The sequence below is a fragment of the Micropterus dolomieu genome, linkage group LG02, assembly GCF_021292245.1.
Source record: "Micropterus dolomieu isolate WLL.071019.BEF.003 ecotype Adirondacks linkage group LG02, ASM2129224v1, whole genome shotgun sequence".
Classification (NCBI taxonomy): Eukaryota; Metazoa; Chordata; class Actinopteri; order Centrarchiformes; family Centrarchidae; genus Micropterus; species Micropterus dolomieu.
This window is the reverse complement of record NC_060151.1, coordinates 3226781-3247412: the sequence shown is the minus strand read 5'-3', so window position 1 is coordinate 3247412 and position 20632 is coordinate 3226781. Positions and strand designations below refer to the sequence as shown.

General features: G+C 40.9%; 1 protein-coding gene and 1 non-coding gene across 2 annotated transcripts; one reads left to right on the top strand and one right to left on the bottom strand.

Moving 5' to 3' along the window:
* The first annotated feature begins 4382 nt into the window (after nt 1-4382).
* Nucleotides 4383-19550, top strand: LOC123967500 (endoplasmic reticulum membrane sensor NFE2L1-like). Its single transcript, XM_046043614.1, has 9 exons — nt 4383-4443; nt 6083-6759; nt 8097-8285; nt 12739-12918; nt 14379-14444; nt 15027-15158; nt 15279-15438; nt 15630-16250; nt 16398-19550. Exons 2-9 carry the CDS (start codon nt 6478-6480, stop codon nt 17366-17368), a joined length of 2601 nt encoding a protein of 866 aa, XP_045899570.1. The 5' UTR covers nt 4383-4443; nt 6083-6477; the 3' UTR covers nt 17369-19550.
* Nucleotides 10911-10982, bottom strand: trnaq-cug. The gene has a single exon. It is a non-coding gene; the product is annotated as a tRNA-Gln (tRNA).
* Nucleotides 19551-20632: the final 1082 nt, after the last annotated feature.

The following is a 20632-nucleotide window of genomic DNA, read 5'->3' as shown; positions in this document are numbered from 1 at the left end:
ACGTTTGTTGAGTTTCCTGGGAAGTGATGAAAGGACAGCATTGTAAGTGGGGGATAAGTGGTGGCGTAGACCCCCTCCCCTGTTCTCCCCAATATACAGGTCTGTGCATTCCTCACTGCATTGGACCGCATACACTAGATTGCTTTTCTTGTGTTTGGGTGTGCGCTCTTTGGGGTGTACCAGCATCTGTCTTAGTGTGTTCTTGGGTTTAAAAAACACAGGGATGTTGTGTTTGTAACGCATGGCTCAACACAGAAGGGCCAACTCCTCAGCTCAAGACTCTGCAGTCTACTTACAGACCTTGTCTGGAGTTTGCATGTCCTCTCCAGGTTCTCCAGAGCACATCCAAAGACATGCAGCTAAATAGATAAATTGGTGACAATTAATTATCCTATGGTGTGACTGTGTTTAAACTGTAGATCAAATTGATTTCAATATAAACAACAATAGTGGATGAACAGACACATAGAAAAACAATTTCTTTTGGTCAGTTTTTTGAGGGCACAATGGCCAAAAGCCAACGCAGCAAGCCCATCATCCATGGAAATATGAATTTATCATGAGGGTTATGGATGATTTTTTTTATTCTATTTGGTCTCTTGTCTTATTTGCTTGCTAATTTATCAAAAATTCTTACCTCAGCTCTGTTGACTTCTTCTCAGAAGTTCTCCTGGCTGGCTGGAGGTACATTTGCCATGTCTCCACAATCACGTGCAGACCACAAAGCAATTACATTTCATTATTATCTTTTACATCACTGTCACTTTGATATACTGCATCATAAATTCAAAATAAGGGAGGGGAGTAGAGATGCGCCAAGTACCATAGCAATAATTGTAAAATCCCTTTATTTATTTATCTCTTTATTATAAAACTTCAACAAGAACATTTTTTTTTTCACTTTCCACTCCAGTGGATGTTCTGCACTAAAGGCTATATTCTGCCTTATTTTGTATGTTTTATTTAAAATGATGTAATTTGTACTTAAATAATTGTATGTGTATTTAAACTAAAAATTAAATATATTGGGAAACATACAAACATACCTTGTGATTTAATAATTCATGCATGCAAGGGTTAAAGACACTGGTGTCTAAAAAACATATTGACAGGAAAAAGGAGAAAAACTCTAAAATGCACACAAATCTCTTTGTATAGTTCTTCAACAACGGGTATCAATAGTTATCTTCTCTCCTTTTTCAATTAAAACAAATAAAACTTTGATATACTAATTCAGATTTCTTGAATACTTTTATTTTGAAACAGCAAATCATACCTGTGGGACAATTGATTGAAGATTTTTTACATACGACTACATTAAAATGATAGTTAAAATAGTCTACTACTCAACTACAAATCAAAATTGACAGTTTGTCAAAATTATGAAATAGTAACTCTCATATTTAATAAGTAAGAAAATCACAAAGCTGGGACATGGTATGGTAAGTCATAATTTTGAATTACTATCTAATTAATTTAACTCAGGAAATTGAAATTCTGATTATCTCATACTTCTGACTTGATTTAGTGTCATGTAATTTTGACTGATTTTTGAATGATTAGACTACTATTATTTTTGTCTTTTCTAATATTCAGTCAATATTTTTCTTTTCCTGGCAGTAATGGGCTTTCATGTCTTTGGTATCGTTGTTCCGTTTAGTGAGGTACTCTGTTGAGGTCAGCTTGGAAGAGCAGGTAAGGAGTGGTGTAACAGCCAATTATAGTTTTTTTTGTGTTGGCGGCAGTACTGAAGTGGGCCAGTAGGTGGTTCCTGTCTGTTTTGGGTCAAATGTAATTTAAGTAGGAACCTTTGCACAGGTGACAGGTGTTGCTGGATGGAGGTGAACACTTATAGTTTTTTGACAGCTTCGCTTTGGCACGCTACGCTGGGCAAGCTGTACAAGTGTAGTATGGAAAAGTGTAAGATTCACTGGATTGCATTATGGATTATTGTATGTACCTGAAAACCGTCATCATTGAATAATGAATTCAAACAAAACGGCAAGTGCAAACAACTTTGTTTCGTATGACACTAGTAGCGTATGGCGGCTGGGCGAGCGTGTCAATTAGATGCTTGTCTATGCAACCCTCAGTGGCTTTAAGTGTGGCCACTACAACAGCTAAGATGGACATATAGATACACAGGAAAGTCAAAGGATGTAATGTGGGTTGTGTGGTCAGATCCCTTAACATCACCACAGACACCAGATTTAAAAACATTGTTGCAAATACAAAGAGATAAACCTGGCGCTAAGAGGCTTAATCAGCATTGCGTGAACTAATTTAGCAAGAGCTTGAATGTAACACTCAACGTTTTTTTTTATATGAAAAGTCCCACACTCTGGCTTTAAGCACAAATTTGAGGTATGCAATTCACAGGCAAACATTGTATTCTCTACTTCACAACATTTATTTAATAGTGACTATGACCTCTTACTAATTGTAGTTGAGGTCTTTTGTCATGTTTCATCATATCTATAGCCCTGGATATACTTGCTTTTGCCTACGATGTCGGGTACGCAAGATGACTGCCACGCCTATCCTGCGTTCCTTTTGAGCATAGGTTGTGTCCGCCTCCAGAAATTAACGCTACGCATCCGCAAGATGCAATTCAGCTCATGAACGTAGGGGCAGTATGTCGACCTGACAGGCAGGTCAGCTAGTATTATATAGCTGCAGTACTGGGGGCTACAGTTTCCAATTGTATGAAGCTGTAGTACCGGAGGCTGCAGTTTCAGGACCCCTGCAATCCTGGGACCGCAGTTCTAGTTCTTTTGCGACAGCGCCATCTAGTGGACTGGTGGTGGTAATGCACAGGAACCCGAAGGAGCTTAACCCTGTCAGCTAGCATGTTGGCCGTGAGACCGATGTGCGCAGCTGTAGGGTTAACTGGTCAACATGCATATAATCAATAACTTAGGTTTAGGCACACACTTGGTGGTGGTTGTGGTAAGGGTAATTGGCTTCGGGGGCTGTAAAGACTAACATAGCTAGCTAGCTAGCTAGCTAGCCAGTCAGCTGGCTGGCAGTATCAAAGTAAACAAGGGTCCTGGAACTGCAGTTCCGGTCCTAGGATTGCGGTCCTGAAACTGCAGCCTCCGGTACTGCAGCTACATGCTACTCAGGTCAGCAGCAATCTACTGTTCCACACACCAGCCCAGGTGGTGGCGGTATGCAGCTGGTTTGCCAACCGCCTGTTTACAATAAAACTCCTGGAGCTAGTCCGCAATTACCGAGATTGCTATAATGTCTCAATAAAATCATAACCTCCGTGAGTGTTGCTATGTTTGGTTTGTTTGCGATGTGCAAATTCAGAGGTTGTCAAGGACAGTAATCTGGTGTCTGTGAGGGTTGATCCGGGCCTGATCTGCCCCCTGGTGGATTTACGTTTAAAGCTCCAGGAACACGCAAAGTACGCAGGCAAGTATGTGAACAATGCTTGTCTACGCTAGTTCATTGTTAAAAGGCAAGTATATTGGGGTTCTATGAGTTGTTAGCAGTTCCACCAAAGAGACTTTTCCCATCTACACTTCTCACATGGTTTAATTAAAAAAAAATTCAAATAGCCTATCCATTATTTCACAAACAGATTTTTTTAAAAGTCAAAAAACTGAAAACAGATGTGTGTATTTGTTATTCTTTCCTCTCCCTTTAGTCATCTCTCAACCCCTCAGACTATCTTGAGAGCATTTGAGGGTTCTGAACCCTAGGTTGGGAACCACTGGACTAAACTAGTTAATTGAATACAAAAGTAGTTCAAACTACTTCCACCTCAACCAGCTTATACTTGATGCATCAGTATTAATAATCTAATGTCAGATATCATAATGGCCTACTGCTGACACTACATGAAATATCATGTACTTTTACCTAAGTAGGATTTTGAATGCAGGACTTTTACTTGTAAGATTGACACTGTGGTAAGCAAGTACTTTTAAGTAGGACTTCTTCCACCACACACGTTTTTTCTTCTTCTTCTACATGACAATGATTTAATGTGTTTGATGGATAAACAAAACAGAAAGAATACAATCATTCAAAACTATTTTTTCCCTCTTCCACAGCAGATTAAAGCAGGAACTGCTGACTTGGTGTAATCTCTCCTAGTTCAGTAAAGGATATTGTGAATTTCCCTCCCTCTCTTGCTCTGTCTCACACACACACACACACACACACACACACACACACACACACACACACACACACACACAAATATTAAAACTGCTTCACAACACACATACACAGAGTCCTCCTGACATGAGCAAAACACACCATATCCACGCTTGTTTTTTTTTTTCCATGGGAGGAGTTATTATACGTCAGCACACACACGGGTGTCGCTTTTAAAAAGGTCCCACCCTCACGGTCTGCCCGAACAGCAACTGAAACCGGGACAGTGTGGGAGAAACTGAGACCCTGACACGCGGCTCAACACTAGGCAAGGTGAGACACATTCTTATGGTATTCTTAAAAACTCACATCAACTCAGATGGCTTTCTAACAGTTTACAATCGCCCGCGGGAGCGCGATAATATTCCTGTTGTAGCCTATCTTTGATTTCCTGCAAGTGGACAGTCTAGGTTTTAAAGGATTTTACTGTCAGCGGTGCGGCAGTGATTTCTGTATTGGGTCAAAACGTTGCGTGATATTTCTGGAGCTTCCCTGTCATAAATGTGTTGCAGCTGTCAGTTCAGTGGGCTGCATGAAAACCTTGTGTAACCTGTTGTTCTGGCTGATGTACAGATAGAATCTCACGCAGAGAGCAAAACACGACAACAGTGCTACTTTTACTATTGATTTCTTACTACTAACTACTACTTTAACACTTTGAGCATATTCAATAGTAGTATGGTATTGCTACGTTTATGATTAAAGTATATGAATACTTAATTCACTTACACATCAATTGCAGCCTATTATACCATATCCTGCTAGTTTATATGACATTAGTGTTAGGCCAGAGTACACAAGACTTTTACTCTAAATGAATACAATAGAATAAAACTTGTATAAAAATTGTCACTTTTCATCTGATAGTTCAATAAAACACACAGCATGTAACACTGACGGGAATAAAATACAATTCATAAAATGTAAACAGATGAAAAACAACAAAATAAAATAAAGTATACAGTACAGCAGTACAACTACAATACAGTATAGTTTTTTTGCCATGTAGCAATACTTAGACCCTTATGTCCTCTAGACCACACAGTACAAAATTATACTTGAGTAGACCATGTAGTAGAAGATACCATACACTACACTGAACTATAAAAATTAGTAGTCTGTGTAGTTATTTATATCCCTGGGTCTTAAGATGGTGCTGAAAAGTTTTCAAACTCCAGTTCTAGTCAGCTGTTCCACTGCAGCTTCTGTAAACAGGTTACCATAGCATGAAAAGTAAACCCACTGTTTGGGAGGAGGGAGGAGACAGGGAGAGGGTTTTTCCAAGCAAACACTGGCAATTACATCATGTGGCTGCAGTGAGGCAGTGCGGGGCAGGCAGGTGGTTACCAAACCCTTTCTAGAATGAGGTCGAAGTTACTGAGAGTGGTAATACAGGCCGGCTCTGCCCTATCTGTGTGTCTGTCTGCCTTATCTCCTCACACAAACTGTCAAACCTCTCAACTATTGCCTCCATAGTCTGTAGGTCAGGCCACACTGACAGTGGAAGATTAGTGTTGAACTGTAGTGCCGTTCTTCTTGTCATTAGTACAGTGGTGGCAATGTTATTGTGCTGTAGTGTTATATTAGCAATATCTATAGGTATATATCTATATTAGTAGTGAGAGCAGTGGTTCAAGCTTCATGAACAGTTATGTGATCGTTAACTTAATATCGTTGGGTTTTGGATTGTTGATTATATTCAGAAATTTTATAAATCAAATGATGATTCCGATTAATCGATCATGAAAATTGTAGTTAGCAGCTCTAAGAGGAAAGTACACTTAGTTCAAAACATTACGCATATAAACATCACAAATTATATTTGCAATAACTTGTTTAATATTTGGTAAGATTAATATTATTTGTGTAGTCAGTCTTCTTCTCTAAAGCAAGCTGTTCTCTTCGTTCACAGGAAGAAATGTTTCCATGAAGACCAACAGGCTTTGGATGAGTCTGTAAGAACGGGAAAGTTTCACAGTCAGTCCTTGTTTCTAGATATTTTATCAGCACTGATAAAAAACGTTTACACAGACACAAGATGCCATAGCAGTTATTAAGTCTTTCCTACAAGAGCAAGTAAAGAATTTCCCATCCGGGTTATTTTTTACCCAGGACATTTTTGAGAATTGTTTTGTTGTTGGAGAGGAAGGGGGGATTTGTGTTTTTTTTACCTCCCCTTCCCCGGGGAGGTCTAACAGATCTTCTAGGGACTTCTTTGCCCAAGCACGCTACGACAGAATAGACCCTCATTGTGTTGGTGACTGAGCTGAGCCCTGGACCCTTTGCACGTCTTCTGACTTAAAGACCATGCTGCACCTAAAGAAATACTTTACGGAGGGCCTCATCCAGATGGCCATCCTGCTCAGCCTATGTGGAGTGAGGGTTGATGTGGGACTGGAGCCCTACCTGCCTCCCTCTTGGCACGAGATGATCCTGGGTCCGACCTCTGCGCTGACCCAGACGCAGTTCCACAACCTTCGCAACCGCATGGAGGAAGCCCACGGCCTGCACCCCAAGAATGTGGACCTGGATGGGTTCTTCACGACACGGAGGCTGCTGGGCTGGGTCCGCTCTCTGGACAGACTACAGGTAGGAAAACATGTCTGTGTCTTTATCTATATGGTCCTATTCAGATGGAATTAAGATATTTTTAAATTATACCTTTATTTTACCAGGAAAAACAGTTTCTTATTTACAATAATGGCCTGGCAGGAGACAAAGGCTTCCTGTGGGAAAGGTACAAACAGTACCTATGTATGTAAAGTATCTATTTAAAAGAGGCTCTTAAAAATGTAATTTTTGGAATTAATGGAATCGTTTTTATTTAAGTAAAAATGCCTATTCATTTTCTTTAGCGTGAGATGAGAAGATTAATACCACTGTCGTATCGGGACTGTAAATATAGAGCTAGAGCCAGCAGCTGGTTGTCTTAGCTTAGCATGAAGACAGGGGGGACACGGCTCACCTGCCTCTGGCCAAAGGTACCAATAAAGGTACAAAATTCCGCCTCAAAGCATCAGGAGCCAGACAACCAGTGGAGACTCCAGGAAGTCACTGCTCCTGGCCAAGAAATAGTCCTGCCCATAACAAAGTACAAGGTGGTTTATTTATCATTATACTAGACAAGGTTGTATAACAAAAAGAAAGTCTGTAGTCTGTTCATGCTACACACACAGAACTTAACTGATAATTAAATGTAACTCTCGTAAAACCATAAAGTGTCATTCTTACTCTTACTCTCTACGTTAGTCAGTGAGCTTAAGATGTGCTGGTAGGTGGATTTAGTTACCTTTGAGCAGAGCTGTTGAGCTTTATGCTAAGCTAAGCTAACCAGCTGCTGGCTCCAAATGCATATATACAGTACAGATGTAAGAGTGGTATTAATCTTCTCACCTAACGCTTCTCACCTAACGCTAAAAAATGAATACACGTCTTTCCCAAAAAGTCTATTCCTGGCTCTATCCAAAGGTAACACAATCTTTGACAGCAGGAAGTCCTGCTTCCCTGTTTCCAGTCTTCATGCTAAGCTAAGCTAACCAGCTGCTGGCTGTAGCTTAATATTCAGCTTATAGACACAAGAGTGGCATTCATTTTCTTAATTAACTCTGGACAAGAAAGTGAATAAATGTATTTCCTAAAATGTCAAACTCCTCTTTTAAGTAGACATTTCTCTTGCCTGCACTATCATTCCTGGAGTTGTAGATGTTTTTTGGGATAAAAGGCGGTCATAAAGATAAGACACTATTATTGGATGTTCTTTTCCCTACTGATAAAATGTTGTCATAGTTCCAAATTTGTGTTTACCTCCCACAAGCTCCCCTGCCTTATAGATAAGGAGCATGTGAGCTCATGTAGGATCATTTCTTTTGTAGGAATACCACTTAGTAAACACTGAATTGTGAAATGTTTCATACCTTTCTCCACAGGTTCCTCATGCAGAGCTGGAGACGTGGCTGGTCCAGCGGGAGCCAGATCCTCTCCCTGTGGAATGTCCAGACCAGCCCCCCCTACGGGAGAGAGCACATGCTGGGGTAGAGAGAGACCGAACCGCCCCGCCTGTGGAATCCAGAGCCGGACCTGGTACCCTGCAGGAAGAAGAGGAGGAGGATAAAGAGGTACAGCTGTTTCATTCAATGTGTGTGAACATTTAGAATTTATGTTTTAACTTGTTCTTGAGTGGCATCAGAAGTGGAGACTTAAGTTAGATGTAGCCCCCCTGATTCCAATATCTGAAAGGTGCCACCGAGGGTTTCACAGAGGGCTTCATTAAAAGCACCGACACCTTAACGTGATGGTTCCACAGCGGACATTCAGCGTGTAAAGCAAGCGTTAATGGAAACAAGGGAATACATGCCATGGTTTATACCATAGATCAAACCCAACAGACCACTGCACTTTAGATGCTAATTTCTGACTAGCTGGTGAACATGCAGTAGTAGAGCATTTAGCAGCTAATGAGGAGTTGGTGGAGACCAAAAAATGACTCCAAATTAATGTGAATATTGCTCGGTATCTGCAAATCAGGCAAACGCCTGCTAATAACTAAAAGATGATTACATTGTGTTCACAGGTAGGTTCAGCAGGCCCCAAATGACCAACAAAATCAGTTAGGAAGTCCATGACTTCAAGAAAAACAGCTAGATTACTGCCTTAGAAACCAGACTGAAGAGCTTTTTACAAGAGCTCGTGAGCAGTCTGATTAAACCAGAACTGATACTTAAATGTAAAATCATTTCTTTAAGAGGCCAAAATTGTCTGGTTTCCACAGCCGATCAGCAGTCGATAAAATTCAGACACTTGCAAAGATTTAAAAGCAGAACCGAAGACACAGCTATTTAATTATATATAAATGAGTCATGTGCAGAGGAGTGCCGTTTTTGTTTTTGACTGTCACTTAAACTGAGTGTAATGTCATGTAAGATAATGAGTCAGAGTTAGCTGACTCACCAGGAACCATAGATGACCTCACCAGGAAAATGAAGCAATGTGATCAGCAGAGTTGAAATACAGTAGAAACACCCTGCTGAAGAGAACACACCTTTTAAATAAAAACGCACAAAGTCGCCTGGGAGTCACAGACTTTTTTTTAATGATTGTGCTTACACGTCAGTAAACCGGTTACTGCTTGTTGTATGCAAAATCCAAAATGTCTAGGTTTGAAGAAAGGATTCCACAGCTGAACAGTACCCTGCTTGTAGTGAGAAAAAATGTGTGCTCTCTTACTGTGCCGTAAGACCATCATTGACCATTAATAATGGGTCAAATGACAATGTATTGTGAAAGGACTTGCTCATAGTGATGAACCCACAGAAAATGATCGTACAGCTCTGCAGCTATATGCAGCATTTTAGCATCTCTCGGTATGAAGTTTTGACTCCCTATGCTCTCATTATGTCATGAGAACTGTTTGCTTACACTTTTAGCACAACAACTTTATATGGATAACATGCAGGTGTTGTTTTTCCAGCATTTTCGGCTGCCCACTGATGCTGATCATCTGATCTGGGTGGCACCACTGCCTTCATGTTCTTGCCTGCATGAACTTACACAGTGAGCTCCATTTATTAATGGCAGCACCTCAGACATGCCTGGTCAAGCTTTGGACTGTAAGACAGACTCCAGCATATACATCACCTGGCAGTCAGATCCTTCACTCAGACATGTTGAAACTGAAAAGCCTTTAGGATTGCAGTTCACAGCGGAGAGTTAAGTGGAAGTCTTTTCTTCAGACTGTAGTAGGATTTAGACTAAGCTAGCAAGCTTTTAGGTATGATTTATGATTCTCAGCAGATTCTAGATGCAAAGAAGTGGGCAGAGCTGACAAAAAAGCAAGTTCCATCGCTATATGTAGGATCACGCAAACCACACTGTGACACAACATAACACCCACTCAGACACAACACATAGGCCGGTGCTAACAAACAGACTGTACAAGATATAAATAGCCCACATACTGGCCTACATGTCCAGTCTGGACCTGTCCACACATTTACCAGCAACAGGTGTTTGTCATCCCTTATACGTTCTTTCTGGTAGTATTTATATAGATACACCATCAAATGTGTGGTAATAAAGACAACTTTATTGAGCTCTCTAAGGCAGGGGTCGGCAAATAAGCCCATTTTCTTTCAAGACGTTATATGCCGAGCCACTGACAAAGTCAAATTATTTCAAATCATATGCACGTTTAGCGCAGTGCGGGGCTCCTGTTAATTAGGTTGTAAGAACGACTCCAACTTCCTGCAGGCATTTTTTTCTCTTCAAAGTAAAAGCTCTCAATGAACTCGACATAAAGCATAGCTGCAAAAGACCTTCTTGCGCTTTTATTTTAGAGGCACAATCACTTAAGAGGAAGTGATTATGTGAGTAACTGTTGCTGTCATGACTGAGATCTACAGTATTTCAGCACCAGCCGTTATCAATTTATTTATTTTTTATTTTTCTGCTATCAGAGCAATCTGGCCACTGTGGTTATTATTATACACACACACAGGTCCGAAATACACAGACACACACAAACATGACCTATACACATGCATTAAAGTACGGAGAGATGTCAGAGCGAGTGGGATGCCATGTAGTTGGAGCCATGAGCAATTAAGGGTGTAGGGCCTTGTACTGCACCTTCGGCAGTGTCCAGGAGGTGAACTGGCACGTCCCCAAGTACCAGACCACACTCCATATGACTCACCGGTTCCTAAGCCAAGTCCCTATTGTCTGAGCTACTGCCGCCCAAAATCAGGTTCCACTGAGATTTGAACTCAGATCGCTGGATTCAGAGTCCAGAGTGCTAACCATTACACCATGGAACCACTACAGTGAAACGATGATCATAGTGGGATAGTAGTATCAATATATCTGAGGATAGAGGTATTTCAATTTGTTGTTAGGAGATACAGATGAAGATCAGTCATTTTACAGCAGTTTGGATGCCTACACAGTATATCTGCATGGCAGCCACACACACACACACACACACACACACACACACGGAAAAAACGCATTACTAGCTTTCTCCTGGCCTCGTGACTGACGGGCTTGTTTTGAAACCTGATCGCTGGCTTAATGCGTCCTGACACACATTCACATCCCTGAGTTTTGCAATGACCCCTGTTTACTGCATCAACACACACACACACACACACTCATGCAAAGAGCCAAAGGAGCAGGCATGTAAACAAATGTACACCAATGCCTGCTGTGCTAATTTGTATTTGCGTTTTCAGCTGTGTTGCAGGAGGAAAACAGGAAATCCTGCTTGTGCCAAGTGGCATCAGCTGTTTAGATTAAAGGGGATCTATTATGCTTTTTAAGGTTACAATGTCGGATGCTCGTACTAAATGTGTCCTAAGTAATAAAAAATGAGGTATATGTATGTAAAATGAATCCCTGTGACCACAAAGCTCAGGCTTCAGACTGTTCTGAATATTAGGTTTCCAACATTTTTTTCACTCTGTTCGCTTTCTCGATGCTAGTCTCCTGGTCCTCAGGGTCAGTCTGTTGGATCACATATTCATTCTGAAGAACAGGGTTTGATTAGCATCTTCACGTGGCCAACCGAAGTCTCCCACTACGCTCACGGCATAATTTTCTCATTGAATAATAAATGCAACACACCTTTTTACTACCCCCGCAGTACTCCGCTCCTTCATTGTCTTTGTGCTTGCTGCCACACCTTTCACCTTAAAGCTATTCTGTCAGTAGCTGCTGTTCATGTAGCATTTCAAAAGGCCCACCTCCACCTCCACCCTTAGGCACAGAGTCCGCCATGATGCACCGTCATGTTTCTGATGTAGCCCTGAATGCCTGGGGTATGTCGAGTGGTATTCAGTTGGTTACAGTCTGCAAGCTCAACACTAGATGTCACTAAATCCTACACGCTGGACCTATGCTAAGCCGTAACATTATGCCATATAAATTTATATTTTATTTATTTTAATATTCTAATTTAAGGCATTTCATAGTATATTTAGCATCCTGCATTCACAGATGTAACCGTCTCGGACTTGTCAATCAAATTTTACAGGTTTCCACGTCGATGTCTAAAACTGCACTAATCTGTCGCCTGCTATTTTGCCAAGCATATTTGTCGCTGACACATCGTACAGAACTACGTTCTTGATCTATTAGCTTGTCCTCAAAACTTTCCGGCATTGTTGTCACTGCCGACGTACCTACTGACCCCCGACCCTGTCACATCCCCATACTGCCTAGTTACTGTTAATGTGCATAATGCATTTTGCAGATGCTAGCATTAATGTCTGAGGATGTGCACAACCAACGCTCGAAACGGACACAAAATACGCAGCTGTAGCTAAAGTATAGCTCTGGCTTAACAGGTTTCATATTGTAGTGGTTATTGCTTTACCTTTGTTTACCTTTATCTTGTTTATTTAATCAAGAACAAATACTGTAGTGTAAAAATTTAAATTTGACATTTTATGCAGTGGTTCTAAGCTGGACTGTTTTTTGGTCAAGACAAAAGACCCGAAGTTACTGGTGATCAAGACCCTGCAGCATAATGGCTGCTCTGACGAGATCATTCTTTATTTTTGTCTCTGCAACCAGGAAGCAGTGCATCATGTACTTAATCCAAGCGGTGCTCTGGATGAGAGAGTGGAGGATGAGGAGGACAACGAGGAAGACCTGGTCAGGATGCATAGGCATTACAGGAGAACAGGCGGAAGACCAGGTGGTTCCCACGGCCGTGCTAACAACAGAGAGCTAACTCAGAATGAAATAGACCAGGTAAGACATCATTCATTGTGATAATAACATGCTACAGTACTGAATGTGTTTTCTCCATTGAAGATAATACTGTACAATTCCTGGAGACACAGAATATTTGAGTCTCTTATGATTGTAAAGAGCGTTCTATCATCTGTTACATGCCACCCGGTCAGCTTAGAACACTGCATTTGAATATCTAAGGAATTCAAAGCATGTAGTTTCTTATCATGACTCCTTTATCTATTAGCATACAGCATTAGCACTGATGAGTTGTTTGGTATATGATCACTTTAAACACACTATGCAATGCAATATAAAAAAAACAAACAATGAAAGTTTACAAAGGCATATATAAAGGGCCCTCTCCACATTGTTCAATCAGCAAATTTAGCAAAGCTAAAATACAGGGTTGGAGAATAACAATAATAATAATAATAATAATATCCAACTAATGTTACATATTTTACATGTGGTCCGCCGCCAGATTATGGTACTTTGATAATGGCAAAAAATAATAATAAATGAATACTTTAGGGGTGTTGAAATATACTTTAGTCATGACAGCAACAGTTACTCACATAATCACTTCCTCTTTAGTGGTTTTGCCTACAAAATAAAAACGCAGCAATTCATTATTTTGAGTTAAATTGAGAGCTTTTACTTTGAAGAATTCTGAACGACATTAAGAGTCTTTTGCCTGCTTGACACACCTTTGAAATAGCCTCAGAAAACGTGATTCCCCTAAATGTCCTCTGCCTGGAGATACTGGGGAAATGCAATCGCTTCCGTAGGTTGATTGATGCAGATCAAACACCGGAATGCACCCTCTGCAGCACGTGCTTTGTGAAACATGATATGTAAATAAACTTGAGTTTCAATTTCACACTTCTCTCCATATCTCTCCATATCTCTCATGCTTGCTCACACCACTTAGAAAGCTCTTCTTCAGACATGTTTTAAAACATAAAAATAATAGGTTTTGATGATTTTGTTTTCACATCCATCAGCTGAACGGGGAACGCTTCTCTGTGCTCACCTTAAATCTGTAATTAGGTGTCATGTGAAAACTTGAGAATGGACTTCTCAGAGAAGTAGGAGACATCTTGTCTCCAATACATTTGCATATTCATAGATTCTGGAATTTTGAATGGCAGACAGTGTTATTCAAAACAGATCTGGAGAGGATCTTTTAAAGTAGACTGGTCACAGGACCACCAAGGTCAGTAGGATTCATCCTCTTTGGATCATAAATGTCTGCCCAAAATTTCATGGCAATCCATGTGATTGTTGAGATATTTCTGTCAGGACCAAAGTGGTGCACCGACTAAGTGGCTAACATGGCTAATAAAAAAAGATATGGATATCAGTGGGAAAGTCACCCACTTAAATGGCTTTAAGAATGATCAGTGGGAAAGTTTTCATTTCTCTCTTAAACTCTATCCCTCTGTCCTTCTCTTCCTCTCTCTCTCTATTTGCAGACTTCTGTCTCCCTACAGGATTGTTTAAGACTGTTGGAGGAAACCTTTCCCTTCACAGAAGAACAGGTAGGGCAAACGTTCCTATTAAGCACATGTACCATATAGGCCATTGCAACTTCTGTGTCAAATAAAACAAAAACGACATAATTTTTTGCTGCATGAAGTTTCTTCCAATGAAGCTCCTCGTTACATAAATTACACTTTTTATTGTAAGCCAATCAGATTTCTCAATTTTGAGAAATGCTGCTGAACCCAGAGGAAGTTTCAAATAACTTTTTTGGTACCCTCGGAAGATAAGAATTTTGCACATTTCTACTCCTGTCTTTGAGTAGTATTCATTTGTTATTATGTTTCTTGTTTTGAATAAAACATATGTTACTTGATATTACTTGAATTAGAAATATAGTTTTCTTTGAAAGAAAAACACGAGTTTTAGCAAGCTAGTAAACTGACCACACACATGCATCAATACAGTAGCTGCATAGTATGGCTCATTGCAATGACTAACAACACACCGCAGAATTGAGATATAGACAAAATTACAACACATATAAAGATCAAGTATTGGATAGTAATTTCCACTATAGTTTTGATTTTGTTTGCAAAAAATGTTTTTGGCTACATTTTTTGTACTTTCTTGTCTCTCAGTTATGTGATGTTGGCGGGGGAGATCTGGAGCATCAACCCCAGCCCGTGCTGCCCCCAGTTATCCCCAATGGAAACCCTTCATTGGACCTGGAGCTCCACTGGCAGGACTTGGTGGCTATCATGGAGCCGGAGGTGACTGGGCGAATGAAAATAGATAAAATGACATTTGGCAAAAAAGTAAAGAAGGGAATCAATAGATGAGTAAGCCGAGATTCAATAAATTGAGATCAATGTTTTTTCCTTCCTCTCTAGAACAGGGGTGTTGACATGATGACTTCATTTGATGATACCCAAAATTTGCGAGCAACTGGGGCCCTTCATGGTGTTCCACAGCAAAACTGCAACAACCATGATGATGACGTAGCAGAGGCTGATCAGGAGGTCCTTCAAATAGAGACTCCCCGGCAGCATGGTAATTCCATTCAGCAGCTGACATTTGTTTAAGAATTTGTGGACAGTATTCTTACACTTCAACAACTCCTCAAAAATTTGGCTTGAAGGTTCCTTGCATGTGTAAATTAACTTGGCAATAAAGCTGATTCTGAACACAAGGTGCAGTTACTTGTTTCCAATGCTTTAACCCACACGAATCTTTGTCTCTAGGTTTGTTGGGGCCACCAAGACTGTCAGAGGTAGAGCCAACCCAGCTTCCACTCATCCCCAGTGCAGAGTTGGATGACTACAGTTCAGCCTTGAACACAAGGGACACTTTGAAAAACTATAATGTGAATCCCTTGCACAGTCCTCCAGACCACATGGATCTGCTTGCAGAAGATCCTTCAGAAGACTTCTGCCTGGGACTAAACACAGAAGATAACTCGAATACCTTTGACGTAAATCTGCTAACACAAGGTCTTGAAGATCCCATGGAACGCAGTCTGCATTCACAGTATGCTCCCTACCCTGAAAACCCTTTCACCCCATCTCCGGAGGGAAATGATATGACCCAAGACCTTCTGATGTCATCCTCCAGTGTCTTTTTGGTTGATGAGGAGGATGTCGAGGATGAGGATGATCTCTTTAGCCCACTGAATGACCTCTTAGAGGATGAGATTAGATTTTTGGACCTGGCTCTGGAGGAAGGATTCAGTCCTGTGATGGCAGCCAGGCTGGAGGAGGAGGGCTACCTTGACTGTAAAACAGCTCAACAGGAAACTGGCAGAGACTCAGACTCTAGAATGGCAATCACAGATGATCAGGGTCAACCAAGAAGACATCAGCAAGGTAAATATACAGGGAGGAAACAGACCTTCTATAGTAACACTTTTTCACAAAATGTGTAACTATGTACCTTGATTTTAAGAGTGCTAAATTCAAGTACTTTATACGTAAAACTATAGAACTTGAACTTTTCTTGTTCCCTCCACCTAGATGGTGAGAATGAAGCAGACTCCGACTCTGGTCTTTCTCTGGATTTCAGCCACAGCCCTGCTTCTCCATGTGCTTCCGAGGCCTCCTCTTATTCCTCTTCCTCTTCCTCTTGTGTGTCAGCTGTGGACAGTCCCTTCTATGAAGACGAGGATGCTGATGAAAGCTTTGTTGGTTCAGATATGGAAGTGGAGGTGAAAATAAAGCAGGAGGAGCTGGAAGAGGAGGAGATGGGGGCAGTAGGAGGAGAGTACCCTGAAGATGTTACGAAACCCTTTCCTCCCAACTATGGGGATCACAAGCTATTTAACGGCTTTCCTTGGCTGGAGCATATTGGCCACGATCACACATACAACCAGCCCTGGTCATCTGCCTCCTCTCCATCCCTGGGCAAGCTGCCCACCAAACACACCAAATCCTCCCTGCGACATGACACCGCCAAGCCTTACCACCATTCGTCTTCCAGACACATCTCCGAGACTAAAATGTGGAGCCGAGATCAACGCCGTGCACAAGCCCTGAAAGTCCCTTTCTCCAATGAGCTGATTGTTAACCTCCCAGTGGAGGAGTTTAATGACCTACTGGCCAATTACCAACTCAATGAGGAGCAGCTTACCCTCATCAGGGACATAAGACGGCGCGGTAAGAACAAGATAGCCGCCCAGAACTGCAGGAAGAGGAAACTAGACATGCTGCTGGGACTTAAAGATAACGTGTCCAGTTTAAAGCGCTACCGTTCACGGCTGCTCCGAGAGAAACGGGAAGCCCTGAGGAATCTGCTGGAAATGAAGCGGCAACTGGGCACGTTGTACGAGGAAGTCTTTTCCAGGCTGAGGGATGAGGAAGGGAGGCCGCTGGATGCTATGGAATACCTGCTTCATTTTGAGTCTGATGGTAGTGTCACGGTGGCTTCACGCCAACAAGGGGCAGCGCTGCCAAAACGCAGCAAGAAACAGAGGGACAAGAAGAAGTGAGGAGGCGGACAAGCCATTACAAAATGTAAGGAGCGTAAAGAGAACCCTTAACAGGAGTGTGATCAAAAGCACAAAAGATGCAGGAAATACTATTGCACTGGGGAATAAAGGAACACAGAAATTTGTTATCTGCTGATCTGGTAAAAGGTACCATGAACAGATATCCCTGACAGTGATGTTTTTATTTAAAGATGTGGTGAATGCTTGAATGGACGGAAGAAACTTACCTTTACTCCAGGATGTGTTGCTCTCCATTCTTCATTATTACATGTTCTACACTGGAAAAGGACAGGAGCCCAACTCTTGTGAAGCTCAAACAACCTGGGTTCTCAAGCTCAAACAACAAAGCTACTACACAGTGGAATGAGGATCTGAGGACCTGGGACCAGCGTTTTGATATGCTGGACCAATGCTTATGCACACCCCTGCTCCTCTTACATCAGCACCTCAGAGACTTGGAAATATTGAGCTGGACAAGCCAGCAGACTGATAGCAGGCTGGATCCTGGCTGGCTGCTAATATATCCAAACAATTACAGACACTAGAATGACTGAGCCAAGGAAGGGTTGCTGCTACACAGGAAGGGAAGTTGTGATCATGCTGCCTTGAGCTGGTAGAGGTGCAGCATCTCACACTTTAGCTGGCTAAAGACTTGGGGATCAAACCTGGGTATGTTCAGATGATTCCCAGATGATGTCACCCTGCTGCCAAATGAATCATGCTATTCACCAAAACACCAAGAAGTGGAGTGGTAGTGCCTATTTTTTTCTTCGGAACTGAAGCACGATAGCAATGGATTTTACCTGTGCCTCTCTGTGGAAATCTTGTTTATTTAAAACAAGATAGTAGGAATCTGTGTTCCAAATGTGGCTAGGGTAGCCACATCCATGACATAAATTCAAAACCCAGTATTAGAAACTGTCATCAGATAGTTAATACATGGGCTAAAACAAAACAGCAATTGAGTTACATTGTAATGCTGTTAATGTTTTAAGATTGATAGGTTATAATATATGTCAAATGCCCAAAATACAAACAAATCTACCTTTAATTAATACAGTAAAAATGACAGCCTTTGGTAAATCTGAATACCAGCATTTCTAGCTGAGTAGGATAGAACTCCAGAGATACTAATCCAAGTAGGAGTACAAGAAATTAAACATGGCAGCAGTTTGACTTCTTGATGCTTAATTACATATCAACACATTTGACCTATATTTACAGTATTCTAGATAATAGTTGATAAAGTCTTCTGTTCAAAAGTTTTAGTTTTGATAAAGCCATGCAATTAATTATTAACGATTTTATTGGCAAAGTCAATTTAGAATTTCTCAGGAATGAGCACAGCCATGACATATTTACTTTGTAATGTTGTTGGATTCTTTTTAGACAAGATACTAACAGATGTTAGTATTTCTATAGTGAAGAAATGCAGTGGAATGGTAAATGGAGTTACTTGTAAAGTTCGTTTCTGGTCTTCCGACCAACACAAAGCACTTTACACTACATGCCACATTCACCCATTCACACACATACCATACAAGGCGCCAACTGCACCGAATGCACATTTTAACTATTTCATTTATGCAATGGTAAAAAAAAGGCAAAATAAATGGAAACATTGTGAATGTGTTAGGAATTTTTTTTTCATTATATTGGATTTCGGACAAGAATTTTCATTTCTGTTCATCCCTACCCACTGCTCATCAGAAAGAAACTAATCATTCACACTCACACAATTTGCCCAAACACACTGTGACATGCGGACTGGGGGAACCAGGGATCGAACCACTGCTCCAATTAGTGGGGGACCTGTTGCTCCATCCATCATCAACCGCTAATCCTGCGTACAGGGTCGCGGGGGGCTGGAGCCAATCCCAGCTGACATCGGGCAAAAGGCGGGGTACACCCTAGACAGGTCGCCAGTACAGCTGCTCCGATGGCCTCCATATATTTGAAAGATAAACAGGATTTTGGTGAAGACCTAATATGAACTATTTACCGTGTAATAACCTGCATGCCAACACTACCATTGACGGAAAGAGCTTTTATTAGTTGTTAAGTGTCTACATGTTGTGATTACCCAATGTGCTTGCTGGTATTCAAGGACTTGGGACCTTGTCTTCTCTGTACTTTGGAAAAAAAATAAAAAGACAATAAATATGGACTATTTTTGCCTCTATGGTGTACACACAGTTACTGACGTTCATTTTAATTCAGTGGCTTTGTCTCATACTCCCCATTTCTGGAATGAAATAGGTCATTGTAGCTGAGAAATGGACGCATACATGTGATCTTTGTTAAGTTGGGAAACACCATCTGGCGATGATTTTGTGATTAGGCGCACATCAGCTACTGGTACATACGCATGAACACATGAGCTGGGCTAGTCAGAATTGATTTTTTCAATGTTAGTCAAATGAAGTTATTGTTAAGTAAATAAGTATTTAAGCACATTAGATTTTCTTTTTAGACAAACAAAATGCTCCATGTAGATCTTACAATGCGGCCTTGGCAGTGAATTCTAGGTATTGTAGGAAGTGCAGTCAAATGTTGGCTGTAAAATGTAAAAAGTAAAAGCAAGGTAAATGCAGCGGCGCAACATACGTAGATTTACTCATGTACAATTTTGACATACTTGCACTTTACCCGAGTATCTCCAGTTTTTGCTACATTATACTTCTGCTGCACTACATTTATGGGACAGCTATTCTTGTTTTTTAACGTAATTAAAAAAAATAACTACACAAGCTTAAATTGTTCAAGATGAAATGAATGACTAACTTTTGGCTTGTGACCCCTACCAAAAAATGTCTAGTTGGGGCCTCTTGTCACATTTCAGATGTCTGAGTTGGTAGCAGTTCCACCAGGACACTTCCCCTCTAAACTTCTCACATATTTTCATTTAAATAACTAACTGTCTGTGGCCTAAAGAAGTCAAATTATTAATTATTTTTACTTAAGTAGGACTCTGAAATCAAGACTTAAGTTGTGGTATTACTGGATACTTCTTTCACAACTGGAAAAATTAATGCTCACAGGCATCACCGTTTTTTTGGCTTCTAAACATTCACGACTAATACCATGTATTTAATAATTGGGAGTTGTCAATGTGGTATACATGTGAAAATGCTGTACTGGCACAAAGAACCCACTGGTAGCACAAAATAAGATTTTAGCAATCACACAACTTTCTAAATGTTCACATAACTGTGGTAGTTAGTTGTTTATGTTGTCATTTCAATAATAAAAAGACTAATTGAG

Coding starts and splice junctions, on each gene's coding strand:
- LOC123967500 (XM_046043614.1), top strand. CDS start 6,478: ATGCTGCACCTAAAGAAATACTTTACGGAGGGCCTCATCCAGATGGCC. Junction 12,919..14,378: donor CTCAGAATGAAATAGACCAG/GTAAGACATCAT, acceptor CTCTATTTGCAG/ACTTCTGTCTCCCTACAGGA. Junction 15,159..15,278: donor TGGCTATCATGGAGCCGGAG/GTGACTGGGCGA, acceptor CTTCCTCTCTAG/AACAGGGGTGTTGACATGAT.